Source organism: Tenrec ecaudatus, chromosome 10 (assembly GCF_050624435.1).
Source record: "Tenrec ecaudatus isolate mTenEca1 chromosome 10, mTenEca1.hap1, whole genome shotgun sequence".
NCBI lineage: Eukaryota > Metazoa > Chordata > Mammalia > Afrosoricida > Tenrecidae > Tenrec > Tenrec ecaudatus.
This window is the reverse complement of record NC_134539.1, coordinates 155,638,032-155,655,744: the sequence shown is the minus strand read 5'-3', so window position 1 is coordinate 155,655,744 and position 17,713 is coordinate 155,638,032. Positions and strand designations below refer to the sequence as shown.

The following is a 17,713-nucleotide window of genomic DNA, read 5'->3' as shown; positions in this document are numbered from 1 at the left end:
GCCCTTGGTGATGGGTGAGCTGGCCAGCCCATCATACCAGCTCACTCCCTGAGGACACAGCCACCCTCTCTGAGCACCCAGCCTCTGCACGGCACCTGCCAGACATCCTGGTGAGGCTGCAGACACTCACTGATCCGCCTCTCTTTGGGGCAGGGACTCCTGTTTTCTCTTCTGGACATCCTGAAGACCCCACTGGACCTCGTCCGCCTGTGGCTGCATGAAGCTGAACGAGTGTACGGGGACAAAATGATCGACGAAAAAGACCAGGAAACATTGGGCAGAGTCACCGTGGCTTCCACCAAGAAATACTTTGATGTAAGTCAATCCATCCACATCCGTCAGGTGGTGGTGGCGGTGGTGGGTCAACATCCCCCAACAGTGGCCCACCTTCCTGAGGCTACAGGTGAACAGAACCTCTGACCTGCATCTTCTAGGGAGCGATCCACCGTGGACCCACACTAGGCCAGTCATCATCAGGGTGGTCCCATCTCAGGACCACGTGGTGGTGTCAATGTAAGACTGAGCTCGTGGCTGGGAACATTCAGGAACAGGTTGCCAGACCTTCTGTCCACAGTGCCCATGGGTAGGCTGGCAGCTGAGCGCTAGGTCATCGCCATCCAGGCACCCCACGGTCCACATTCGGTCACACCGCATGCGCGACCCTGTCAAGTGGATGTGGACCTGAAAGAAAAGCCTCTGTCCATCTGCAGTGGAGATCGGCCCTGCTGGCGTCCCTGGTCGTCTCGGTGGAATCTTCTGACTGGCATGGCAGGGACTGTGTCCCGCCTATTCAGGGCCCAGGAGTCAGGTCTCTCAGATCATCAGGACAAGATGCGGATGCTCCCTGTGGCCAACGGCAAGCCTGAAGAACCCTTTATTCGCCTATAGGACCTCAGCGAGGAGCTCCTGTTTGCCAAGCCCAATATCTTCTGCCACTTCGCCCAAGGGCTCGGCGACCCCAAGTACTTCCCCGTGTTTGACGTGGCGCAGCTCAACAAGTTCCTGGTGGAGGTGCTGGACAGCTACAATGAGGTCAACGCCGTCATGAACCTGGTGAGCACGATGCCAGCCAGCGGCCACGTTTCTGGACAAGACCACAGAGGCATAAGGGGGTGCGGGATGCAGGCCACACACAAGGCCAGAGGACCATGGGGGTCCTGAGATGCGGCTCTGAATGCCCGCCGCCGGGCTGTCCCTCTCTCTGACCCACGCAGGTGCTGTTTGAAGACGCAGTGGCCCACATCTGCAGGATCAACCGCATCCTGGAGTCTCCCCGGGGGAACGCCCTGCTGGTGGGGGTGGGTGGCAGCGGCAAGCAGAGCCTGTCCCGCCTGGCCGCGTACATCAGCTCGCTGGACGTGTTCCAGATGACTCTCAAGAAGGGCTATGGGATCCCGGACCTCAAGGTGCGGGGGTGGGAGCGGGAACCTGTGCCCACTCCCTCTCCACAGCCAAGCCTGCCGTCTGGTAGAAGCAGCCCACTCACCGGCCCTGTGCCTGTGTGCAGGCTTGTGTGTGTGCGATAGTGTGTGCGTGCGCGTGCATTCGTGCATGTGTGTATGTGCAGGTATGAGCGTGTGCTAGTGTGTGATTATGCAAGCATGAGTGTGCATGAGTGTGTATTGTGCATACAAGTATGTTTGTGCATGTGTGCACATTTGTGTTTATATATGTACCTATGTGTGTATGCGTGTGCATACATGTGTGTGCATATTTACAAGTGTGTGCATTGTACATATGAATGCACATGTATGTATTTGAGTGTGCGTGTGTGTGTGTGTGTGTGTGTAGGAATGCCTGTGTGCTGATCATCAAAAGCACCATGGCCGGTGCCCATGCGGCACCTGGGCTGGGGTCTGAGGAAGGGGTGTGAGGCCCAACATCAGCACAGATTCCAGTGTGGAATGGTTCCACTGCCCTCCTCCCCACCCCCACCCTACAGTTTATAAAAAGAATGCTCTGCCCCACGGCTGCTGAGTCCACGGGATCAGCGCTAATGGGAGCCGGCCCCCCACCTGAGCACGGCTGGCCGCTGGGCTTCCCATCCATTCCCCTTCCCGCACTGCGCTCCCCTGGGACCTGCGCCATTAACCCAGAGTGAACCCAGGGAGCAGCGCACCCACACTGCCCTGAGCACGGCTGCATGCCGCCACAGTCCCATGGAGGCTTCTCCTGGGAGACCCTTGTGGTCCTGGGGTAGGTCTCTGGTCAACTGGCTGGAACCCAGTGCCTCGGGCTCTGGGGGAGGGACAGCCTAGGTCCAGAAGAGCGGCAGGCTTCTGGGGCTCACTGCACCCCACTTCTCCAAGGAGCCCTGGTGGCACAGTGGGTCAGGCAGGGAGCTGCTAGCAGCAAGGTCAGCAGTTCAAACTCAGCAGCTGCTCTGCGGGAGCCAGATGAGGCTGCCAGCTTCTGGGTACACAGACAGCCCGGGAAACCCCAGAGGAGTAGTTTGAGTCTGTCCTGTCAGGTCGTTGAGCCTCAGTTGATTAGACAGCACTGGGTTTGGGCTTTAGTTTTGTTTACTTTCCCAGACGTGTCTATGCCCCATAAAGGGACTGACCGGACCTGATGTGAGGGGCTCCCTGGGTGGCACTTGACTAGTTTGCACTCAACTGCTGGCCTCAAGGTCGACGGTTCAAACCCACCCATCAGCACAATGGAAGATTAAACCCTGGCAACCTGCTTGCGCACAGAGGACGGCTGAGAAGACCCCAGGGGGCAGTTTTACTCTGCCCCACACGGGGGCCACAGGGAGTCAGGGCAACTCACCAGTGTGGGTCAGCCTCTCCTGCAGGCAGGCCAAGTCCTTCCTGAGCCTATGTTGTCGGTGGTCCTGTTGACCCCAACCCTCGGCATCACTGTGGGACAGACACGGTGGGACCGAGCAGGACTCTGCCATCCCCCAGCCAGCTCAAGAATGGCTGCCGATCAGACCTTGGTGAGTCGAAAGGTTTCCCGGGGCTGCGTTCAGGAAGGAGATGGCCGGGCCTTTCTAAGCCCATTGCCCATGCAGCCAATTCCAACCCAGTGACCCACAGGGAGCAGCTGGGCACCATCAGCTTTCCTCACCAGATTTGCTTATGTACCCGCTTTGTCTTCAGCAATCATGTCGTTGCCACATTATTAGAACAAAGCATTCTTGTGCTGAGGTAAGATATGAATAGAGACCCAAAGTCCATCGGCTTTCTTGTTGCATTTAGACACACACACACAAATATACGTATATATTTTTTCCTCTTTTTCTCTTTCTTCCTCCTACTCCACTATCATGTTTACCCATCGTTCATCTCTGAGACAATTTGATTGATCGAATATGACCAGAGAAAAGCTGTACCCTCCTCGCCATCACTTTTAGAGACCTTACTACTCCCCTGCACCTTCATTCTGGGTTTGCCCCACTCGCCCCCCCCCCCCGGCCTCCTCCCCTCTACTCCCCCTCAGGAACTGTGGATCCAGTCGCTGTCCTCATAAGATTGCCTATCCTGCCTATCTTGTCTAGATAAACACCAAAAAGATAACATACAGCTCGGTCACGAGTCTAGCAGGGACCCTGGCGTGGAGCAGATGAGCGTCTCTGCCTGAGACAAGGACGTGCTACAAGCCATCGGTCCCATGCCCGTTTCTTCCAGGGTTCCATATCCCAGGACCTGCTGACCTAGCCACACACACCCTTGTAGTCGCCAGCCTTCGTGTCTGAAAGGCGCATGTCCTAAAGGTCCTGCCGTCGGGATGGAGCAGCCCGCCTAGTGCTGCTTCCATCAGCCAAGTGCTTGACCGTGTCAACCTTCTCCCCATTTATCGCGATGGGTCCCGTTGGGAGGATTTGGATTTCCCTTACACCGAGCTGTCATCCACGCTGAAGGCTGCAATCCTTGCAAGTGCTTCAAGTCCTCCTCGCTTTCAGGGAGCAAGGTTGTGTCGTCTGCCTGTCGCAGGTTGTTCACAAGCCTTCCTCCGCTCCTGAGGCTGCGTGCTCCTCCGCAGAACCCAGCCGTTCTGGCGGTTTGCTCAGCAGACAGCTCTGCCGCCCACCTTCCCAGATCTTAAACCATGCAGTGCTTCCTTGTTCTGTTCGCACGGCTGCCTCTTGATCCAGGTTCAAGTTCTGAATGAGCACATGAAGTGTTCCGGAATGCCCATTTTTCTCAAGGTCATCCAGTTTATTCGGGTCCACACAGTCGAATACCTTTGCATAGTCAATGAAACAGGAGTAAGCATCTTTCCGGTATCCTCTTCCTTCAGCCAAGATCCACCTGACATGAGCAATGATGCCCCTTGTTCCACATCCTCTTCTGAAGCCGGTCTGAACTTCTGGCAGCTCCCTGTCAATGTACCGCTGCCACCGCTGTTGGATGATCTTCAGCAAAAATTTACTTGCATGTCATGCCAATGATACTGTTCTATAGTTGGACCATCCTGTTGGGTCGCCTCTCTTTGGAATGGGCACAAGTATGGATCTCTTCCAGACAGTTGACCAAGTAGCTGTCTTCCAACGTCCTGGCATTGAGGAGTGGGTGCTTGCTGAGACGTTTCGATGGGTGTCCGTCAATTCTTAGGCCTCGTCTATGGCTGATGCTGCCAGTGCAGCGTGAACGTCTTCTGTCAGCTCTGTTGGTTCTTGCTCAGATGCTGCCTCCTGAATTGGTGGGCTGTGGACTGGTTCTTTGTGGTACAGTGACCCTGTGCTCCTCTTCTTGGCATCTTCTCTGGATGCTGCCTGCAGCCATCATTTTGCTTAGATGCTCCTCAAGGATTCTGCTCTTACCTCGAGGGTGAGGTGCTAAGACCCCGCCCTCAGCTGGTTCCCATGCACCACCACCCCCACCTCCCCTGGAGGCTGAGTGAAACACTTAGCTCTTGTTGTCTTTGTCAGCTTTTCAAATCAAAACAAAAAAAAAAACGTGAGGTTGGAGGCTTGCCTTGGGACCCTAGTTTATAGGCCGTAAGAGGTCCTGGCAGCACAATGGTTGAATGCTCGGCCCCTAACCACAAGGTCGACAGTTCAAACCCACTGGCTGCTCTGAGGGAGACAGATGCAGCGGTGTGCACCCACCAGGATTGACAGCCTGGGAAACCCCCAGGGCAGTCCCTCTCAGTCCTACAGGGTCACTGTGAGTCAGAATCAACGTGCAAGCAGTAGGTTGGGTTTGGGGTTGGGTTTGAGGGTCTCCAGTCAGGGATTCCTCCTTCCTACAGCCCCCACGCTGCTCCTGGGCAACAGTCCCCGCAGTGCGTCGTCACCCGGATGGCTGTTTCTAAATGACAGCCCTCTTGGCAAGGCGCTGTTACAGAAGGACCACAAGGGGGTGGGTCTGAAGAGCAGATGTTTATTTTCCCGCCGTTCAGGAGGCTAGAAATGGGTTCCAGGTGCCAGGGCATCTCTCTCTCTCTTTTGGCTGTGGGGAAGGTCCAGGGCCCAGGCTCTCTCTGTCCGGCCCCCATTGAAGCTTGCTTCTCTCTGTGTGTTATCTGACTGCGTATTCAGGGTCAGATGGGGCCCGTCTTTCTCCCTCAGAGCAGCCTCTGGGTGTGAATAGCTGACCTTGCAGGGAACTGCTCAGGCCCTGTGCCAATAGGAGGGCTCCTCTCCAAGGCAGGGGGGCGGGGAAGCGCAGCCGAGCCGTGATCGGAGTGCATCCCCTTCCCCCCACCCCACCTTGCTCGCTGCAGCTGGACCTGGCCGCGCAGTACATAAAGTCGGCCGTGAAGAACGTGCCCTCCGTCTTCCTGATGACGGACTCACAGGTGGCCGAAGAGCAGTTCCTGGTGCTCATCAACGACCTGCTGGCATCGGGCGAGGTGCCTGGGCTCTTTGCGGAGGATGAGGTGGAGAACATCATCACGTCCATGCGCCCGCAAGTCAAGACCCTGGGCATGGCGGACACACGCGAGAACTGCTGGAAGTTCTTCATTGAAAAAGTCCGCAGGCAGCTCAAGGTAGGAGGCCCTTCCAGGCCCCTGCCGGGGTCGAGGTGGGTGTCCCAGGCTCCGCTCAATGTGGGGAGGTGGGGCTGGTCCTGGACTGACTCACGACGACCCTGCTTGGGACAGGGTAGAATGGTCTCTGAAACTGCCCGTGTTCCAGACCGGGGATCTCCAGGCCTTGCTTCTGAGTGACCACAGGGCGAGCTCCCACCTCCCACCTGCAGAGGAGCCTTGACCATTGAGCCCCCCGCCAGGCCTCTCTAGCCCCAAGGGGGTGCCTGGCCCCACCCCTCTCTTCTCGCGGCCCTGCAGCCATTGGGAGTCTCAGGGCGACCTCAGAGCCACGTCCCCGTCGTCCAGGTGATCCTGTGCTTCTCCCCGGTGGGCTCCGTGCTGCGCGTGCGGGCCAGGAAGTTCCCCGCCGTGGTCAACTGCACGGCCATCGACTGGTTCCACGAGTGGCCTGAGGATGCCCTGGTGTCGGTCAGCGCCCGCTTCCTGGAGGATACCGAGGGGATCCCGGTGAGCACCCCGTGTGAGGCCAGTTGGCCAGTCCAGGGACACTCACCTATGTGTAAGAAAGAGCTTTAAATTAAGATGTAATCATAGACCAAGAGAGCATACCAGCCCTAACTCCAGTCCATAAGCCCCTCTTCAGACTCAGGCAGCCATGTGCCGTGATGCAGCATGCAGGAGGGTCACAGGCCGGGGTGCAGAGTTGTGTGGATCCATCCAAGGTCGGGTGAAACTTGGCAGGGATCGGGGGCTTCTCGGGGCCAGTGTCAGAGTCCCAGCAGGCAGGAAGGCTGAGTGACGGGGGTGGGGTGGGGGTGGAGGACCAGGGTCCTCCTTATAGAAGGCCACACCCCCAAGGAAGCGCCATCAGGCTGTGACCTGATTGACAGGTTGGGGTCCACCTTACACTTTGATACATCTCCAAGTCAACATACAATCATGTGACTACCATCACCCTCTGCCCCCAATTGTTAAGATTGGGGGTGCAGAATCCCCATGCGGTGGTCCACCCAGCTCTGACACATGCCACTCCAAGTGGGCCCCGGGCTGCTGCAGTACATCGCCTTCTTGGTGGCTGGTGTACACACCGGCTGTGTGTCGCCCCTCCATCGCCTTCTCGGTAGCTAGTATCCGCACTCGCTGTGGTTACCCGGCTTCTCTTCTGCGGTTCCCCCGGGAAGACTCACACCCCCAGCCTTTCAGCTTAGCAGCCAAGCACATTCGCCGCCAGAACCACTCGGGCTAGCAAATTGGCCCAGCTCATCGCAGCTGCACACATGCAAAGCAGAGCAAGCCCCACCCCATCCTGCACCGTCCACACAGGCACTGCCTTGGTGGAAGCCCATTGCTGCAGTCTTTGCATCAAACCCATCATGTGCAAGGGTCCCCAGCCCCTTCTGAGATAACCCTACCTCATCTGGGGTACAGACACCACCCCCCTTGCTGACTCGCTGTGGCCCAAGGCCTCCATGAGGGAGACCGGAGGCCACCCTACTAGGATAGCCAGGCCAAGGGGCCGGGTGGTGACCAGGGCTGCCCGCCTCCGCAGGGGGAAGTAAAGGCCTCCATCAGCTTCTTCATGGCCTACGTGCACACGACCGTCAACGAGATGTCCAAGGTGTACCTGGCCACAGAGAGGCGCTACAACTACACCACACCCAAGACCTTCCTGGAGCAGATCAAGCTGTACCAGAACCTGCTGTCCAAGAAGAGGCTGGAGCTGGTGGCCAAGATCGAGCGGCTGGAGAACGGTCTCATGAAGCTGCAGAGCACGGCTTCCCAGGTGGGTGTCCCAGGTGAGGGCCCCAGGTGGGGGTCCTGCTTGCCAGACCCTCCCCCCAGAACCAGAAGCATCCTGGACGCAGTCGTGAACCAAAGAACCAAAATAACGTGTCGGGACCTGAACTTCTCTACCTGCAGGCTCGAAGAAGCTCCAGAAAGCCTGTCCAAACGGAAAGCAGAAAGACAATGGCAGTTTTGCCACCCAGTTTTTGAAGCCCCCTAGTATAGTCCCCTTTGGGTCCAGGGCTTTCTCTGCCATCAGGCCACATCAGTGACAGGGGCACTTAGACCGAATGACGTTCTTTTGTCATGCATTCTGTCGTGGGTGCAAATACAGAGAGCAGGACACGCAGCAATTCAACCCATTCTATGGGGACAGTTCCGTGACCCTGGTGACACTGCTCAATCTGTGCAGTCCACCCCATCTCAGTTTCCGGATTGATCCCTGACCACAAACGTGGCTCCTTGCCCCCACAGGCTCCTGGCTAATCTCTTGAGTGGCCATTGTCCATTTGACGCCATCTAGATAGTTCTTGAACAAGCACAGTGCTCAAGGTGACGTCGCCTGCTAGTTAAGCCAGGCTGCTGCTGGGTTTAAGCCCCGGTGGTGTGGTGGGCCATATGCTGGGCTACTGACCACCAACCCCACTGAGGGAAAAAGATACGGTGTTGAACCCTAGGGGTGTAATGGTTACTCTTTGGACTGCTAACCGTAAGATCAACAGTTCAAAACCACCTGCCACTCCTCAGGAGAAATGGGTTTTTACTCCCAGTTACAGGCTCAGAAATCCCCCCCCCCTTCCCGGGGCAGTTCCACCCTGCCCTATGGGAGGAGTCAACATCAGCCTGATAGCAGTGAGTCAGTAAGCTTTGCTCCCATAAAGAGTTACAGTCCTGGAAACCCACAGGGCAGGTCGACTCTGTCCTGTAGGGTCGCTGTGAGTCAGCATCAGCTTGTGTGGTTTTAAGGGGACTTCTGGGAATCCTTTTAAGATTTAAAGATGTCTCTCAGGGCAACAGTTTGAGGAGCTCATCCAACCTTCATGGCTTCTAAAACTCTTCGCGTCCATGAAAAAATTCTGTTCTGGATTTCCTACCCGTTTGATGGGGATTCTTCTATGGTCTCTTTTACCGAAATGTTCAGTTGTGGTAGTGGGGCACCATCCAGTTCTTCTGGTCTCTTGGCAAGGAGGTAGCTGTTCCTGGAGGCCAGTACTGTACCTCAATCTCCTCCTGCTGCTGCTCTTCCTGCCTCTCCTTCTTCCTCTGTGGCTCCAGGAGAATATGGATTTGACTTTCACAAAACTATGAGAAAATAATTTTCTGTTCCTGAAAGCCACCCCCTTGTAGTTTTTCCAGTGCAGCAACCCAAGGTAACTAAAACAACTGTTTTAGTAGGATGTGACCCCACACACTTTACCATGTGAGCCCATGCTGGGTCCCTTACCTGGGAGCTAACACCAAGCCTCAGTGGCCCAGGCAGATGCTTGCTGTCACAGAGAACATGTCTATTCTGAAGTGTCCGGAAAGCTTCCACTACGGCTGGCTTCACAGCATCTAAGCATTTGCTCCCTGGCCTTAAACACCCTCTCCAGTGTTGTCTTGCCATGGCTAGCATCCCAGGGAGAGTCCAAGGGTGCTGAGAACAAAACTGGGGGGGCGGGATGTCAGGCGCTCACTGACCAGGGGACCCATGAGGGCTTCAGCTGCAGGAATGTTTCTCACTGTTCAGGGGACTGGGGGTGGGGATTTGCGGTCCCCACAGGACCATGTTCTGCCCTCCCAGGCCCCCACCTTCTCTCAGCTGCTACAGGCATTGCTCAGCCTTGTGTGGCCAGTGCAGCCACACCACCTCCTGGGCGCTTTGCCAAACTGTCTCCTTCACAAATGGAGGGTCCGTGCCCACCCCCACCCCTGGGTCCAGTCTGCTCACTGCCTGGCTTCGGGGCCAGCTTGGCTGCTCTCACTCGATTTTACGTGATGACCTGGGAGAACAGGGCAGAGCATCCCCTCCCGTGGTGGCACAGGCCCAGAGGGGCCCGCGGCCATGGGATTCAGTTAACCTTTCCTGGTGCCCATCTGAGCAGTTCTCCCTGTGGCACAGGGTCGCTGTGAGTCGGCACCGAGTTCTGTGCCAGAGCTCTGGCCCTGTGTACACGGTTTTCACCCAATATGAGCAGCCTCCGTTGGACTGAGGAGACTGCCAAACGTGGCCTCTGGGCCTTCACCCAGAGGGCGGTGCTCGGATGGCTGCAGCCTCGCTCTCCCATCTCCCCGGCCCCCCAGGTGGATGACTTGAAAGCCAAGTTAGCCGTGCAGGAGGCTGAGCTCAAGCAGAAAAATGAGAATGCGGACAAGCTGATCCAGGTGGTGGGCGTGGAGACGGAGAAGGTCAGCAAGGAGAAAGCCATCGCTGACGAGGAGGAGGCCAAGGTCGAGGTCATCAACAAGGTGAGTGTGGCCCGAGCCACCGAGACACTGCCCCCCCCCATGCCCATAGCCAAAAGGGCATGGCCCCAAGGAGATGCTCCCCAGGACCTGTGAGGAATGCAGGTTCCCAGGACCCGCCAAGACCTGCTGGCTCAGGGCTGCCTTTGATTTCATGTGACTTTGTGACTCCGGGGACCCCTGATGACAGCGTGGGAGGCTTCTGAGGGCTTGTGGGTTGTCATCTTTATGGAAGGAGCCCGGGGCACAATGTTTGGTGACTGGCTGCTGAGCCAAAGCTCAGTGGGTAAAGCCCGCCAAGCACTGAGCAGAGGAAGAAGAATTGGGGTCTGGAGACCCTTGGGAAGTTCTCTCTGTCATGTGGAGTGTCTGTCAGGCTTAAGGGAAGCAGGTAGCCAGGCAGCTTCCTCCGTGATGCCTCTGCGTGGGGACAAACCTCCAGCCCGGTGCCCCCAGGGGACCTTGGGACTGCCTTGTGGCTGAATGACCTGTGGCTCCCAAGCACCCTAGGGCCCTCAGACAAAGCTCCCGGGGAGCACCTCTCACGCAGGTTCAGGCAGGCCCAGGGCCCTGGTGAAAAGGCTCCTGGGTGGTGTTGGGTATGACCAAGAACCAGAGCGTGGAGGGGGGCACAGCCCAGGTTCCATGTCTGTCATCCCTCCACCTGCTCCCTCTGTATTACCTGTGTCACCACGCGGTGAGCCAGTGGACAAACGGAGGGAGGAACAGGCGAGTACAGGAACAAAGGGATGAATGCAGGGACGGATGGATCTGTGAGTGTGAGTGAACAAATGAATGAATGCAGGAGTGAATAAGTGAATGAATGACACACGAATGAATGCCTGAATGAAGGCATGCATGCATGCATTAAATTAATGAGTGCAGAAATGGGAGAATGGGAACAAATGAATGCGCAAGTGCATCAATGAGTGAGTACAGGAATGAACGGATGAATTGCAGGGATGAATGAATCAGTGAGTGCATGAGTGAAGGGATGTGTGCATGAATGAATGACTGGGTATAGGAATGAACAGTGAGTGAATGAATGAATGAGTGTAGGAATGGGTGTGTGCATGAATGAATGCAGGAATGAACGGGTGTGTGCCTGAATGAATGAATGAGTGCAAGGATGAATGGCTGAATAGAGCTGACCTCGCCTCCTTGGTGAGGGACTGAGCCATTAGCCCACGGTGAACCACCCGACGGGCAGCTCCCTAGGGGCGTGGTACACAGCAATATGGAGACACAATAAGACACAGAGCCAGGTGGCCCGAGTGACCCCAAATCCCCCTCCTCTGGGAGGCTTGAGTCCAAGGAGGAATGAGTCTCCTTCCAGAGCCCAGTCCCTCCTTCCACCCTGAGGCTGAGGGCACAGGCAGGGAGGCGGGGAGAGGAAGGGGGCTGGCCTGAGCTCACAGAGATGCAGGGACACACGAGGCTGAAGGGGCTGGCTGCTGGGGACTCACTGGGCCTCAGGCCACCTTCAGGGAGTGGTCTGGGGCCCCGATACCCTCTCCCCTGACCCCCACCCCAGAGGAGTTTGGGCTGACCTGCCTACCTGGCTCCTTCCAGAACGTCACTGAGAAACAGAAGGCATGCGAGACTGACCTGGCCAAGGCAGAGCCAGCCCTACTGGCGGCCCAGGAGGCCCTGGACACACTGAACAAGGTAGAGGGAGCCAGTGGGGGGATGGGGAGTGGGGGCAGGGCAGCCCCTGCCACTGGCCCACAGACCCCGGTCCAAGTCATCACCTCTGCCATTTGCAGAACAACCTGACGGAGCTGAAGTCCTTCGGGTCCCCCCCAGACGCCGTGGTCAATGTCACGGCTGCTGTCATGATCCTGACAGCCCCGGGGGGCAAGATTCCCAAGGACAAGAGCTGGAAGGCGGCCAAAATCATGATGGGCAAGGTGGACACCTTCCTGGACTCGCTGAAGAAGTTCGACAAGGAGCACATCCCCGAGGCCTGCCTGAAGGCCTTTAAGTACGTCCGGCAGCCTGGGCTCCATCTCCTGTGTCCTCCGCTGCCTGCCGGGCCCCAGCACAGTGCAAGTCCAAGTGCCGGCCGGGTGGGGAGGGGCCTGGGCTGAGTAGAGCCAAACCCACACTTCCGGCGAGAGGCCAAAACTCGGGAAAGATCCTGAAGCTAAACCTTCTGCCTGGGAAACCTCTGTGCTAGATCTTCAAGCCTCAGCCATTGGATGGGGAACAGGGGTGGGGGTGGGGAGTCAGACGGCCCAACCAGGTCACCAAGGGGCAACTGTTTCACCTAAGGCTGGTCCATTGTACCTGTTCAGGAGTGGACTCTGACTCCTACAAGTCCTGGGGGCAGAGCAGAAACCCACCCCCCGCTCCCCCATAGGGTTTCCAACGCCTAGGTGGTTCATCTCGTTCGGGAAGGGTTTCCGGTTATTCGAGATTCACACTCCTTACATGGTGGTCAAGTGACTTAAAGATGGTGTCGGAGGTTGGGGGACAGGGTGTCTATCAGTGCCGGCAGTAGGCCTGCTTTCCCACAGGTTGGGGTGCAGGGGTGGGGAGGGAGTGAGGTTAAGATACCAAATAAAACCATCAGTGCTAGTAGCCGGTAGGCAGAGCCCCGGAGTTGGGGGCAGTGGAGGACGAGGACCCCAGGGCTACATCCTGCTGGGTCCCGCCCATCAGCGCCTCCCGCCTCACCCTCCAGGCCCTACCAAGGCAACCCCACGTTTGACCCCGAGTTCATCCGCTCCAAGTCCACGGCAGCGGCCGGCCTGTGCTCGTGGTGCATCAACATTGTGCGCTTCTACGAGGTCTACTGTGATGTGGCCCCCAAGAGGCAGGCCCTGGAGGAGGCCAACGCAGAGCTGGCTGAGGCCCAGGAGAAGCTGTCCCGGATCAAAAACAAGATTGCCGTGAGTGCTACCGCATGCCCCCCACCCCTCGGTCTAGCCTGCTGATCGGAGGAGCTAGGGACGCCACCCAGGGATGCCCCGATGGGTGGAAGGGGTGGGGTGGGGGGTGGCGCTGCCAGTCCTTACTGTCCACACTCGCCCGTCGACTCAGAGACACCCTACTGGACAGGGTAGAACCACCCTCTTGGGTCTCCAAAGCTCTCAGTCTTTATGGGAGCAGGGAGCCTCATTGCTTCCCTCAGAGTGGCTGGTGGACTCCAACCACAGACCTTGCAGCCTAACCCACTGCACCACCAGAGGCCCTTACATTCAGGTGCCCAAAACAGCAAGCACACTTCCACTGACATAGACCAGGCCTGACTCAGAGCAGTCCTGCCTCTGGTGTCCGAGGCTATAGGAGCAGGAGCAGTCCACCTCGTCTTTCTCTGGCAAGCAGCTGGTGGGCTCGAACTGCTGGCCTCACAGTTTACTACTGTGGCCCCACTTGAGGCCTTCCCGCCCTGTTGCTTTCCAGGAGCTCAATGCCAACCTGAGCACTCTGACGTCCGCCTTTGAGAAGGCCACGGCCGAGAAGATCAAGTGTCAGCAGGAGGCTGACGCCACCAACAGGGTCATCTCCCTGGCCAACAGGTAGCCCCTCCCTGCCCCAGCCACACAGCCCTTGGAGGAATGGAAGGACTAAGCCAAGCCCCTCCCAGGAGACCTGGCGGCGCTGTGGGCGAAGTGTTTGAGTTGCTAACCACAAGGTCGCCAGTTCAAACCCACCAGCCGCTCTGGGGAAGAGAGTTGAGGCCATCCGCTCCCACAAAGACTGACAACCTCGGGAACCCTAGGTAGAGCCTGTCTGGGTCTGTATCCACCCGAGGTCTGGGGTCCGGTTTCCAGGTGCAAGGAGATGAGGCTTTGGCTTCCAAATCCCTGTGTCAGCTTCCTGGAGCTGTCGCTGGGCTGGTTTAGGGTTTCAGACAATGGGAGCTTGTTCTCTTAACTGCGGGGGGCAGGGCAGCTTGCTTCTGGAAGTTTCAAGGGAGAGCCCATCCTTTGCCTCTCTCCCAGGTCCTGGTGCCAGCTCACCACAGCCCTTGGCTGGAGGCTGCATCCCTCCCCCCTCCCTGTGTGTCCGTGTGTCTGTGTGTCTTCCCCACTGTGTGTCCAGACCTTCCTGGCCTCCCTGGATGGGAGGTAGACAGTAAACACCCTCGGCTCAGCTCACTAAGTTTTGGGTTCAGTCCAATGCAGAGGCACCCCGGAAGAAAGGCCTGGCAATCTGCTGTCCCCCAAACCAGCCACTGGATGCCACACCGCTCTGTGGTCACCATGGTCCCACCCCTCCTGTCACCAGCAGTGCCAGGGATGCCCCGGCAGTTACCCTGGAAAGTCAGCTCAGGCGAGGTGGGGCAGGGGTGAATCCTGACAGGCAGAGCCAGGAGTTGCTGTGGGTTCCCAAGCAGACCTGGCAGTATAGCAGACACCCTTCCGGGGACCGGGAGCTGACCATCTAGCTACCTCCCACCAAGTGAGGATGTTGTTAACACAGGAGAGTGCCCAGGGTGAGCGGACGCAGGAGCTGGTTCTCGCTGTTGGGGAAGATGGCGCCGGTGGACTACCTCCGCGCAGGGTGGGGGAGGTGGCCACAGACGTTTGATTTCTGAAAACATGCACCGCCTCTGCGGTGCACCAGGGTCTGGTATGTGCCATGTTCCGCCCCATGGTACTCTGCCGAACCACCGAGCCAAGGGAGTACCCTACAAGCCAGAGCTCTGCACGCATCTGAGGTCGGAGGGCTCCCTGGTGATCTCCCAGCTTGTCCCCCCTGGGAGCACCCCTCCTGGCCACACACACCAAAGCGCGCACACACCTTACGGGGGCTCCCGTTGCAGGCTGGTGGGGGGCCTGGCGTCAGAAAACGTGCGCTGGGCGGAGTCGGTAGAGAACTTCAAGAAGCAGGGGGTCACCCTGTGCGGGGACGTGCTGCTCATCTCGGCCTTCGTCTCCTACGTGGGCTACTTCACCAAGAAATACCGCAACGACCTAATGGACAAATACTGGGTCCCCTACATCAATCAACTCAAGGTGAGGCTTCAGAACCGTGTGTCCGGCAGGCATCTGGCAGGTGGGATGCACCTAGACCCAGCCCATGCAGGACTCTGGAAATGGCCCCCATTAGTGAGGCCGGCCACACAGCCACTGTAGCCCGAGCGAGGTCAGAGCGAGCACAGGGGCGAGCCCGGCACCAACACGGATCCCTGGTGGTGCCGTGGATAAGGCAGCCCGCCTCGCGATGTACAGTCTCGGAAGGGGCTCATGTCCACAGACCCTGCGTGTCGGAATTCACTCGGTCCATGCACCCTCAGGTCCCCATCCCCATCACGGAAGGCCTGGACCCCCTGACGCTGCTGACGGACGACGCCGACGTGGCCACCTGGAACAACCAGGGCCTCCCCAGCGACCGCATGTCCACGGAGAACGCCACCATCCTGTGCAACACGGAGCGCTGGCCCCTCATCGTGGACGCGCAGCTGCAGGGCATCAAGTGGATCAAGAACAAGTACGGGAAAGAGTTGAAGGCCATCCGCCTGGGCCAGAAGAGGTGCGTGCACAGGGGTGGGGCGGGGCGGGGTGACCGCAAACGGAGGCGCCATCTGGGGCCCCTTTGAACCCCATTTTGCAGAAGCCAGTGACCGAGCTGGTCCTTGCTGGGTGGGGCCCTGGGGAGTCAAGCTGGAGGACAGACCTTGAACTCAGCTCTTCTCCTTTTCACGCTTTTGAAACTCCATGTAGTCACTGTCAGATTTTCATTTTAATTGTATATGTGTGTGTGTGTGTGTGTATATATATACATATATATATATGGTAACAACGTTAAAATGAAAAGTACACACACACGAGGGCTTAAAAAAGTTCATGGGAATATTCTAATATCTTTATGTAATTCAACTTTTCCGTAAATTTTTGAAGCCTTCTCATGTGTGTATGTATAAAAGCCATCATGTGTGTATATACATATATGTTTATGCTTATATACAAGCCCTCTCCCGTGTGTACATAGATGTGTGTGCATGCATGTGTATGCATGTACGTGTTGTGTATATGTGTGTGTATATATCCATACTCGGGCAGAGTATGGCTGTCTGTGGGGCAGAGTAAAGCTGGCCCCGCATGGGTTTCTGAGACTGTAGCTCTTCACGGGAGTAGAAAACCTCATGAAGCTACCTCAAAGCAGCTGGTGGTCTTGAACTGTTGAGCTTGCAGTGGGAGACTCAGTGTGTAACCACCTCACCAGGGCTCATCTACATGCACATGTGTGTGCACGTGTCTGTCAGCACCAGTTGGTGCCGTCCTGTTGTGCTGAGTGTTGAACTAACTGCAAACCCACCAGCCGCTCTGAGGGAGAAAAATGAGTCTGTCTGCTTGGGAAGGCTTGTTGGGGTCGCTGTGGGTGTATATCTGTGCATGTGTGCGCACATGTGATTACATGCATGTGTGCACGTGGATATTGTGCATGCACGCACATGAATGTGCATGTGTGTGCATGCACACATTTGTGTGTCTTGCATATATGTGTTGTGCGTGCATGCGTTTATTTGTGCGTACATGGACAGTTTTGTGTGTGCATGCATGTATGCATATGTGTATATGTCTATTATACACACACACTGTACCCACCCGAGCTGGTGGAGACTCCCCTGACACCCCACCACAGCCGGTGCTCTCACACGACAGCGATGTGCCCCCTCCCAGTTCTGGAGGCCAAGATCTCAGTGGAGGTCAGCAGGGCCAGGGGTTCTCACTCACCCCCCTGGAGCCTCTAAAACCCAAACTCACTGCCCTCACGTGGAATCCGACTCACAGTGTCCAAGTGCCCCATGCGTAGGCTTCCGAAAGCACAGAGCTAATAAACAGGCTGCCTTCTCCGTCTGGCTAGTGGGTTCGAACCCCCGAACTATAGTTATCCACTGTGTGCATACCTACTGCACCACCAGGGTTCCTCCGAAGGCTCTGGAGGAGGCCCCGGCCTCGCCCCCTCCAGCTCACAGGCAGGCGACTGGGGCTGGAAAGTGCCTGTCTAGGCCCCTTTTCTTCCTGAAGGGGCTGGAGTTAGGCTGGGCCGCCTGCTGGCTGCGGAGCCTCGGGGGACTTCCACCTCTCTCTAGTCTGTTTTTGCAGGGTGGTGGTGGTGATGGTGATGGTGGCCGCCATCAACTCGACTCCCACCCACAGTGACCCCACCCACATGCCATAGAAGGAAACTGCTGGCCCCACGCTGTCCTCCCAGCCAGTGCTGTGTGAGTGCCCATCTGGCTGCCATGCCCAAGGCCTCTCACTGAGAGACTTCTTCCTCGGTGACCCTTGACTACCGAGCCTGGTATCTGTCTGCTGCAGCCCTGGTGGCCTAGCGGGTACGCACTGGGCCGCTAACCTAAGAGCATCAGCTCAGACCCACCGGCTGCTCCTCGGGACAAAGATGAAGCTTTCCACTGCCGTAAAGCATTATCGCCTTGAGACCCCACTGGGGCAGAGCTACCCTGTCCGAGCTATGGGCTCACTGTGAGTCGGCACAGACTCGATGGCCATGAGTTTGATTTCCAGTTGTGTGTTCTTCTCCATGAACTGGACCCTCCCGATGATATGCCGGGGAATCAGAG

The 17,713-nt window shown here is 57.3% G+C and overlaps 1 protein-coding gene across 1 annotated transcript in view; it reads left to right on the top strand.

The window, feature by feature from the left end:
• Positions 1–17,713, top strand: part of DNAH17 (dynein axonemal heavy chain 17) — a 96,969-nt gene that overhangs the window by 61,266 nt on the left and 17,990 nt on the right. The window contains exons 51-63 of the mRNA XM_075559705.1: positions 154–315; positions 889–1,053; positions 1,215–1,406; positions 5,674–5,940; positions 6,289–6,450; positions 7,493–7,726; positions 10,012–10,176; positions 11,746–11,841; positions 11,940–12,157; positions 12,860–13,067; positions 13,582–13,697; positions 14,948–15,140; positions 15,422–15,657. Of these exons, the coding sequence (XP_075415820.1) occupies positions 154–315; positions 889–1,053; positions 1,215–1,406; positions 5,674–5,940; positions 6,289–6,450; positions 7,493–7,726; positions 10,012–10,176; positions 11,746–11,841; positions 11,940–12,157; positions 12,860–13,067; positions 13,582–13,697; positions 14,948–15,140; positions 15,422–15,657 (2,414 nt within the window). The remainder of the gene's footprint in view (positions 1–153; positions 316–888; positions 1,054–1,214; positions 1,407–5,673; positions 5,941–6,288; positions 6,451–7,492; positions 7,727–10,011; positions 10,177–11,745; positions 11,842–11,939; positions 12,158–12,859; positions 13,068–13,581; positions 13,698–14,947; positions 15,141–15,421; positions 15,658–17,713) is intronic.